The 9,494-nt window shown below is 44.6% G+C and overlaps 6 protein-coding genes across 9 annotated transcripts in view; 4 read left to right on the top strand and 2 right to left on the bottom strand.

Moving 5' to 3' along the window:
* LOC126556255 (39S ribosomal protein L15, mitochondrial) overlaps positions 1 to 9,494 on the bottom strand; it is a 416,466-nt gene that overhangs the window by 83,977 nt on the left and 322,995 nt on the right. The gene's annotated exons all lie outside the window — the stretch shown is intronic.
* The window catches only part of LOC126556015 (maltase A3-like), a 252,849-nt gene that overhangs the window by 11,436 nt on the left and 231,919 nt on the right, over positions 1 to 9,494 (top strand). The window lies entirely within an intron of this gene.
* The window catches only part of LOC126568780 (E3 ubiquitin-protein ligase mind-bomb), a 191,102-nt gene that overhangs the window by 13,701 nt on the left and 167,907 nt on the right, over positions 1 to 9,494 (top strand). The gene's annotated exons all lie outside the window — the stretch shown is intronic.
* Positions 1 to 9,494, top strand: part of LOC126556384 (uncharacterized) — a 258,686-nt gene that overhangs the window by 159,627 nt on the left and 89,565 nt on the right. The window lies entirely within an intron of this gene.
* LOC126567400 (caspase-1-like) overlaps positions 1 to 9,494 on the top strand; it is a gene marked incomplete at its 5' end in the record, with an annotated part of 178,948 nt that overhangs the window by 133,907 nt on the left and 35,547 nt on the right. The window lies entirely within an intron of this gene.
* On the bottom strand, positions 1,053 to 7,846 carry LOC126556049 (chitin deacetylase 1). 2 transcript variants are annotated; one of them, XM_050211223.1, is made up of 5 exons: positions 7,703 to 7,846; positions 5,548 to 5,683; positions 4,868 to 4,998; positions 2,778 to 2,927; positions 1,053 to 2,207 (listed from the first exon to the last, which is right to left on the bottom strand). In XM_050211223.1, the coding sequence occupies exons 1-5, from the start codon at positions 7,764 to 7,766 to the stop codon at positions 1,054 to 1,056; spliced, it is 1,635 nt and encodes a 544-aa protein (XP_050067180.1). In that variant the 5' UTR covers positions 7,767 to 7,846; the 3' UTR covers position 1,053. The 2 variants fall into 2 exon arrangements, with proteins under 2 accessions (XP_050067180.1, XP_050067181.1); XM_050211224.1 differs by lacking the exon at positions 4,868 to 4,998 and adding an exon at positions 4,236 to 4,348 and having other exon boundaries at positions 7,703 to 7,840.

Raw genomic sequence — 9,494 nt, 5'->3', positions numbered from 1 at the left:
ACACCACAAACACTCTAAAAGGGGGGGGGGGAACATACACTCCCGCACAAACCTGTACAGTCAGTATCCGACTTGCGCGGTTTCGAAAATTTGACATTATTTAGGGTTTATTATGCATATTTAATTAGTTTAAAACCGTTGGAATAAGTAGTTTATTCAGATGAAAATACAAAATGCTTGTAATCAGAATGAACGACACTCGAAAAGCAGAATAATTTCCAAAAAAAATACGATTTTTAAAAATTGACGATGAAATTTCATTTTTGAATGTTCGTTAAAAGATGTAAATTAAAATTCGTTGTCTTTATAACAAGTATAAACGACGCTTCAATCAATATTCGAGATACGCCGATTTGTTCGGCGCCCCAGTAACCGTGTATGTCGGGAACTGACTGTATACGATGCGAAGAATACGTTGTGTTGTTTGTTTTCAATATTTTATTATAAAACAGTACCGTAAAATTACTCATTACACTCTTCTGTTTGTGCGTCCGCTTGGTTGGAGCAGACCCTTTTACCTAGCCGGATGTACTACGATGTTCCGGAACCTTATACAAGCACGCAACATGCTAACGGGTCTCTCTTCTCTCTCAAATGAAGAGAAAAACAAAAAAATGGATCACACCGGTGAATCCACGGTGTACTGATCCGATCGGAACTTCCACACCCCTTGCTCGCCCCACGCGACCGTATTGCGACCGTGGCGAGAACAAACGAAATATCACGATGTATTTAAGGACGGAAAGATGTGTGGGAAAAGACAACAAAAGAGAGAGGGATAGAAAGGTATTGGACCATAAGTAGGTTCCGGAAAATGTCTAGTCTAAGTACAGTTGTTCTACTTGATTTAATCTTTTTTTTTCGTTTTTTTTTAAAGAGAAGAGTGGTGAAAAACGCACCGAAATTAGGAGAGGAAAAATCGTGCGACAATGAGAACAGGGATCATTATTTACAATAGATTAATTCCCTGTGGGAAGGTACCCGCCATGGGAAGTAAGAAAACTAGTTGCTTTAGGACCTCTGCCCATCTTCGATCTCTTCGCGGAGCAGGATTTACTTCTTGGAGAAACCGTCACCGGTCGGATCCAGGATCCAGGGATAGTTGTTCGGACACTCCATGCACGTGAAGAGACGCAGCGTTTCACCGGGCAGTTCGCGGGTAGTTAGGGGACAGGCATTGGGCAGCGAGCAGTACGGTTGACCCTTAACGTCACACTTTTCCTTCCACTCCTGGAAGTCCCGGAGTGCGTTCAGTTCGGTCGGGTTCTGCATCCACTGGATGACCTGCAGCATCGTGACAAAGAATACATCGTTACGGCCAAGCATCTCTTCGATGAACTTGATCAGCTCCTCGCGGTACTCCTTCTTCGACTTGAGCCAGGAGGCATGGAAATGTAGACCGAGCGGTGCACGGTTACTATTGTAGTGGCGGTTGAAGTTGTGACGCAGCAGACGTCCGAACTGTTCGCCGGACTGGATATTCGAGCAGGAGTCCACCATATGGCAACCGGGCAGCGATTCATCGAACGTCGGATCGTCACGTCGATCGAGCTCGTTCATGACCATCTCCCACACCGGATGGGAACGGGACGGGCAGTTGTGTGCGTTACCGTTGCACTTGTGTGGCATGCGGAAATACAGCGTGTATGGCCAGATTGGCACACGACCCAGGGAAGCGGTGATCGACGCATCGTACACAAAGAACTGATCAGCCATCATCTCGAACTGCTTGTTACCGCCGACACGCAGGTAAGGCGCACGGACACCAATAATCGAACCATCGGTAATGTTAGCGAACCGTTCCACAATCAAACGGGCACCGGCCATCTCGGCCAGCCAATCGTCGTACGTGCCCTGGGTCCAGTAGTTCGGGTCGTCCTTATGCGTGAGCGAAAACACGGAGATTTCGTGTCCCTTACGATGCAGATCCTGCACGGCCGAGTAGTTGGTGTACTTGTGCGACACGAAGTAGGTACCACGGATTTGGCAACCGTTCGGGTTCTGACGCTGTCCGTTGAAGATGTCCTCGTACAGATCGATATTGTCCACGTTGACCGCACCGTTGAAGGTGATCGTGATCATCTGCGGCACCTGCTGGGGCTCAATGTTTCCGGGGATACGGGTACCGTCCGCCGAACAGAAACAATCCGGCAGCACGCACTGTGTCGTGTCACAGTCCGGGGCACGGTTCGGGTCAAGTTCAACGGCTGGGGAGGAGAATACAAACACAAGCGTTTAATATCCAGATTGAGCCTAGGAAGAGAATACACACGTCCGCCTTAATGGTGGGAACTCCGAAATGGCTCCATGAATCCATTCCGACGTATTAACATCGGATTCAACTCCAGAAAAAAAATTCGGAGTAATCCTGAGTTTACACCGGAGTAATTCAGAGTTTACTCCGTAGTTAAATGCGGACTTGAATCCGGAGTAATCTCCAATAATAAATCCGCATTCAACTCCAGAGTGTCCTGCGAAATCATCTGAAGGTTACTTCAGTCAATAGCTGATTACTCTGAAGTCTAATGGCGATTTGACTTCGGATCTAAACCCAAAATCGAAATCGCTATCAACGCTGTATTAATTCTTGTGTCGCCTCTACACCACTGTTTCATGCTTTATCATATTGTTTTTATTGTCTGTGGCAGAGGCGGATGTTCTCGTAAACGGAGCCAATTGATAATAAAAAACAGTAAACTCCGGAATGTCTCAGAGTTGGAATAATCTGGGAAAAATTGAGGATTTTACCCATCGCTGGTTTCTCGGGTAATACTTACTACACGCATTCTCGTCCGATTCGTCCTTGCAGTCGGGTTTGCCGTTACAGAACAGCTCCTTGTCAATACATTCACCATTACCGCAAGACAGCTTACCCTCCGGACAGATGGGTTCATCCGTCTTTAGGATCGGCAGCACTTTACGTGGCTCTAAGTGGAAAACGGAACAAATGGAAGATTGTAGTGCGGAACAACAGTGAAACTCTCTGCTCGAGCGCGTGCATTACATGCTGCTACAAACCAGTATTAGTTTACACAATATTACCCAAACCGTACGAAAGTGTTAGAAGGAGTGTTAAGTAAAAGGTGTAGTTTTGAAAAGGTTTAGAAAAGAGTAGTGTAAGAATTTGAGAGTGATGGTGAGTGATCTGTGTGAACAGTTTATCGACTCAGGTGTAACATAATATATTTTCTGCTGTTTGTGTAGGTGCTTTTGTGTGCTTTTGTATGTAAAATATTTCACACATTACACTTTATCACACCGGGGTTCGTATTTTGCAATAAGCTTGTTTGATAACAAGCTATTTAGAAAATTGTTTTAAAAAAATAGGGAAAGAGAGAGAGAGAGAGAGAGCGAGTATCGACGATACGTAGAAGCTGTTGAAAGGTATCCTGTTGTAAATTGAACATTACTGTAAGGTGGTCGTGTCGTGTCTCGTTTGTTAAATCAAATGATTTCTAGAAACATTGACCGATGAAGTTAATTGAATGATTGAATTTGCCTTATATGGTTTGATGAAATGACAGTAAAGTTAGATAGATTTTAAATTTCAAAGGCAAATCCATATGATGCTATAATTTTGCTATAATATCGGAATATGTATGCGGATGTGTATACTTTTAGGGGTTTTCTGTGATGTGTGTTTTTTTTATCCTCAATGTGCGTGAAAATCGATAGCTAAATAGAAGAATTTTTACAAAAAACCATCACCAGTTCCAAAATATTCTACCTTCTGTGCATGAGATGTTAGTAGTTGTTCGTGTGTGCGTGTCTGCTCGTCTGAATCTTAGCGTGTGCATATGTTTTATTCGGCAATTATTTGCTGAGCGCACTAGAAGAGTCGCTTGATCATTCAGCTCCACTCAACTTAACAGCTCCTACATCCTTTCTTCGTGCACCGTGGACTACTTCTGCTCTATCTGTATCCAAAACCAAACGTGTCCCTGGTCGTTTTCTTGTGTAATGCGATGCCGAACCTGCTAAACTCTATGTGGGGGTTTTTACGCCAACTTTTTGGTGTGTTGCTTCCACGACTAGCTCGCGGATCTACGCCCTATGTACAATAAAAGCTATTCCACGTTGTTGTGCACGTGTCCGGCGACCTAGCTGTAGCATCCCTGCCCACAATCAGGTGTAAGGTATGTCCCGTGTGTAAACAAGCAAACACCTTTCATCTTTGTACAACCCAAAGCACGGTGGGCACGCCTTCGGGTGCCCTGGGTGGGCAGGACACTTACTCTCTTTCTTATCACACGTGGTGACCTTTGCTTTCCAATCGCAAGTCTGTTTTTCAATGTCGAACGCCAATCCGGACGGGCAAGTGATTTGCTTCAGTCCAGACCGTGTACACCTGATGCGCATGCATGTTTTGGTTGGGGGTGGGGGTGGGTGGAGGGTTCGGAAGATAGGGATGCAAGGATACATTCGGTTATTCACACACAAAGGGGTTGTTTGCATTTAGCGGTGGTGTTACACGTTGGCGGGTTCGATGTTTCCGTCGGATGAGATGAGTAGGAATGTGGGGAATCACAGGAAGCCACACACATGCACACACACACACATACACACACAGGGTTTGGAAACACACGGGTGGCGGGTCGGGGGAGAAGAAGGGTTGCATGAGTGGGAGGTTTCAGTTGGTTGGAGCGGGAAGAGAAAATCATGAGAAAGATAAAGAAGAAAGAAAGAACACAGTTTAGTCGAGATGGTAACACAAATAACCGGGCCCAACCGAACGTCGTGTCTGCGCGTGCGTGTGTGGACGAAATTGAAGCTTCCGGTTGGTTTGGTTTGGGTAGCCAACACAGCTAACATTTTCCCCCCACCCACAGCACACTGGCAGACTGTTGGTCGTGTCCCGGGGACTTACTTCCTAGCAGGTCGCACGACTTCACGTTCGTTTTCCAATCGCACGTTTGACGCAGCACGTCAAAGTACAGCCCGGTCGGGCAACGAACGGAGGCGAGCCGCGTGATGCCATTTTCGCCCGCATCGTCGCACCTATTCTTCGTCGGAAAGTTTTGTGTTGGAGGGGGGGAAATTACAACGGAAAGCGATAAGTATCATTTCGCAAAAGATCGGGTGAGACAAAATAAGAAAAAAAGAAGATTTAAGATCGTACACACCGGAAAAGTGTTTTCCAGTTTTTTATTTTTGCTAGAAAAGGGAAGGTGCGGCGGCTACGTACAAGCGTAAGAAATCATGTGAGCATGCAATGCTCATGTTAAGTCATCCACGAAGGCCATGCTTTCTAATATCCAATGCAAAACAAAAGAAAAAACTACAACCGCGTGACAGCTGTCACAGTACGGAAGATCACTTCCGCCATGTTTGGTTTACTAAGTTGTGTTTTAAACTGAGGAAAAAACAGAACCAAATCGAAGCTAGTAAATTGCGGCACAACTTAAATCTTTGCAACTTCCAAGCATTCCTCCTCGAACGGAAGTTTGTCATTTTATCGGTAAGACAATATAACCGACAGTGAATAAATTTTTCATTTCCGTTGTTGCCGGTCGGTACGCAACACTGTTTGTGCTAGTGAATCCTTACCTCACGACTTCCCGGCAGTCACCGTCCGTGGACAGGCGGAAGTATTCATCACCCGGCCGGTCCTTGCACAGCTCCTCCACATTGATCGAATCCGGATCGACGTCCTCGTCTTGGCGCTTTACGCGAACTTCGGCCGCTGTTTTGGTGCGAAACGGAAAGCAGGGAAACGAAACACAAGGATGGAAGAAAAGGAAATCATTGTGGTGAGAAAAAAAAAGATACAATCAAAGAGAAAGGTACAAACGAGAAACAAAACCAAGTCGAAACAGCTCGAGCAAATAAGGAATCATGGCCGGTGGTGGCTGCTTGATTAGGCAATCGTAACCATAAAGCCACACATATACACGCCGCTCACGGGCAATTGGTGTGTCGTAACGGCAACGTTGTGGCCGTAAAGCGCACCTTACCGGCGTGAAAGTTGCACGATGACAGGCGACCGATTCAAGATGGCTTCTCGGGTATTATCGCATCGTATCATCGAGAGATGTCGATGAAAGTGAAATTTATTGTTATGGACGCCGTCTGTATCGAACCGTTGCAGCAGCACTGGCGTTGATGATCATAAAAAGTAAAACTTGCCCCCTGCCAACGGCTTACAGGAAAGGAGAGAGTGACATTTAACACAACTCGTTGCGCTTTGCAATCTTAAATGCAAATAATATTTTTTGTCTCTAGATTCTATCTGTCCCGAAGCGGGGGTGAATCGCTAGCAGAAGCTTTCAGGTCATGAGCGCAGGACATGTCAAGGTAGATCACACGATCTGTGTGTTCATTCATTCATGGCTGCTGACTGATGCTAATACAGCGTTGAAGCTTATCTCTACAGCTCATCATGCCGCTACCGGTAAGTTTGACACAGTTCCATCCATTTGTGCGATCTTTCGGGTAATTAATGAAGTAGGCAACCGTCTCTCGGTCGGTCTTGGTTTTTGCTGCGAAACCGGCTTCTATTCTCACTGGCGTGCTAGTTAAATGCATCATTAATCAAAGGCAGCAAGCGTGCGACTCGTGCCGTACCACCGTACGCGGTCCCGTTTTTTTTGTGGATGGTCCTAAATATTAGGAGAACCAATGTGCCTGTTCAAGGTCAAGGTCAAACGCGTAAGAACAGCATCGAAAACTAGGTAAAACTTATCCAGCACCGTTATCCCTATCAAGATTGGGTGACCAAAAAAAAAAAAAAAAGATGAAGCATCAACTACAACTCCATCTGGAGAGCTTTTATCGATTTACGATCGTACGCAGTTGCGTAAGGGCATCCATTTTGTTTGTTAATCTTTTTCCAAGACACACCTATACACGTACCACCGTACCGGTGTGTTATGTAAATGTGTTCGCTTACCAGTCCTGGCACGAGAAGATTGATCTGCTCAGAGTGTACGAGGAAGCGAAAGCGCAAGAAACCGACCGAGCGAAGAACCAGTTCTTCATGCCAATACCATTACCAGCGCCGGCATTATGGGTATGCGGGCCTGCGCACTTACTATAAATATTCGGTGGGTGGGAAAGGGAGACAGCAATTGAAATGCACACGGAACAATATGGTTGGCTTTTGGTTGCAGTTGAAATGCAGCTAGGCGACAAGAGAGACTTGCTGGGCGTGTGTGTGTGTGTGTGTGTGCTGCAAAGTTCGTTCGCTGCAGCTTCACACGCACCCTACGACGGTTCACCCATGGTGCATGGGGTGCAAAAAGGAAAGGGAATGTGAAGTAAATTGGCCTCCAAGTACTCATAAGGCATGACGCAAAGAAGATTAAAAACTGCCCCTGGTGGTAGGCTACTTGCAATCAAGTGCTTGCCAAGTGGTGCAATTCCATGGACTTCTGGCAAATCGATCACTTTCAAAGGAAGGTTTAAGTCGTTAAGGAGATCTTGTTGAGAAGCTTGTCGTTAAACTTGACTGAAACAACAACAAAAACACTTTCGTCACTAATCCACATGGAACAATAAGCGATCGTAGTTTTGTGAACGCAGGAGTGCAAAGGAATCTTCCGCAATTGTAATTCACCGTTTACGAACCGTTTCCGGTACACGTCGCTTCCTTCCATTTTCCTTATTACCACCTTTAACAGTACTATAATTGGATTTCTATCGCTGTTTCGATCAGTTCCTTACTTTTTTAAGCTCGAATGTTTTGGGAGAGTAATTTGCTTACCGATTGTCACCACTAAACACAGCAAACCGAACAGTTTGAACACACTGGCCATGCTGATAGCCATCTCTAATGCACACGTTTTCGCCGCCTCGGAGTACGGACACACCGAGCACACTGGGCAACAAACAATCCACTAAGCGCAACAAAAATGTCTTTGGTTTCGTGGACCAAAATCCGGACCGGGTGTGGCTTCTGGTTCTTCGGAAGGGGCAGCCGTTGCTGCTGCTGCTACGTTGCACGTACTGTACGCACACGTCGGTTCGTGGACAGGGCGCGCACACTAAAACCGTCCTTTCCCGCACCGGCTACTACTTATATAGAGGCTCTCGCTCTGTTACGCGAGCGAGGGATGCACGCCGACGGTAGTTCTTCGTGGCTGTGGGCTTGTTGGGAAAAATCTGCGTTCTCGAATGCCACTCAGTTGGCACCGGTGCCGGGGTGGGGGTGGCCGAGTCCGGTACCTTTGTGTGCTGTGAGGGTGTAAAGCGTTTCCACTTCCAGGCAGTGTTGCGATCGGTTCAGCGATTGTTGGAAGGGATGAGCAGTGTGAGTTGGGAGAGTTTCGGTCGGCTTGGAAAGCTTTGAGTGACCACGTGAGTGACAGCGTACGATCAGCAAGCTTATGAGTGGCCGTTGAGTGCTTGCTAATTTCATTTGTTAAGGTTTACACAACTTTATTGCATTAATAACATTATGATTAAAAATATCTCGATATTGCGTGTTTTAATTTTATTTCTTTCCATTAAAAACGGATTATTCTTGAATAAACACCATTGCAATACTTAAGCGTATTTTTTATCACTATTAGCGTATTATTATCACTTCGTGCCTTCATCAATTGAGCATGCGCGGGAAAAGGCAAAAAATAAGGAGGAAATGTCTCGAGAAATTTTTACAAAGTTAACTCAAGAAGAGCTAAGAATATGGAACCGTGTCGTTATACTAAAACTAAAATAAAATAAATAAATTGTTCCATTAAACACTTAATGTATTCTTTCCTTATTCTAATCAATAAAAAAGTACAGATTTCAAGATTCAAAGGTGGAGAATGTTGATGATTTATAATGTTTCTTGGATATGCCAAATTAAGCTCTTTATTGATTGTTTTGAATCCAATCAAAATATTTTCCCTATGTTTTTGTATCAATACCTTAAATTTAAATATTTCGTTGTTAACGTATTATTAACATCCGTAGCAAAAAGATAAGTAACAGGGAAAAAACAGATATCAAGTGTTTGCAGTAGCAAATTTGTTTCCTTTTTTTTTAAATGATTCTTCCAATGATTGGATACGATTCAATTAAGAATCAAAATCTTTTTTGCTTTTATCTAATTTGCCCAAAGCATCTCTCTAAGAATTTGGTTTGTGCAGACTATTTCTTTGCTGTGTAAAATGCATTCAGGAATTTTTCCCATTAATTAGCTCTTTGACCAGAATTCTTCTTCACAACAAGCAACTATGTAACTTTTTTGTGAACTATAGTTCACAAAAAAAAAAGACCAGCAGACCTGGCATCGTAAACGGTTCCTGTTACAAATGTTATCGACTTTCTTTTCCGCTTTACGTTAAACACCAAAAAGTTCACCGAAACAATTTTTACGGTGCCGTACAGCAGGCAGTGATTGAGTTGCGTGTGAGTAGTCGGCAAATAACTCAGCCCGGTGTGTCGGAGTTCAAGGAGTGCCAAAAGTTTCATTTGCTGGTGGTGGTAAAAATAAAAGCTTCTCCGAAAGAAGGGAGAGTGCACTCATGCGGATCACAATGTGATCGCTAAAATTCTGCTTAATCCCA

The sequence above is a fragment of the Anopheles maculipalpis genome, chromosome 2RL, assembly GCF_943734695.1.
Source record: "Anopheles maculipalpis chromosome 2RL, idAnoMacuDA_375_x, whole genome shotgun sequence".
Lineage (NCBI taxonomy): Eukaryota > Metazoa > Arthropoda > Insecta > Diptera > Culicidae > Anopheles > Anopheles maculipalpis.
The sequence above is the reverse complement of the archived record's forward strand: the minus strand, read 5'-3'. Positions and strand labels throughout refer to the sequence as shown.

Bases quoted from the DNA above. Each gene is read 5' to 3' on its own strand.
- LOC126556049 (XM_050211223.1), bottom strand. From the start codon at position 7,766: ATGGCTATCAGCATGGCCAGTGTGTTCAAACTGTTCGGTTTGCTGTGT. The intron at 5,684-7,702 runs GTAAGCAAATTA...GCACCAAAACAG, and splicing joins GTGTTTAGTGGTGACAATCG to CGGCCGAAGTTCGCGTAAAG. The intron at 4,999-5,547 runs GTAAGGATTCAC...GACGAAGAATAG, and splicing joins GACTGCCGGGAAGTCGTGAG to GTGCGACGATGCGGGCGAAA.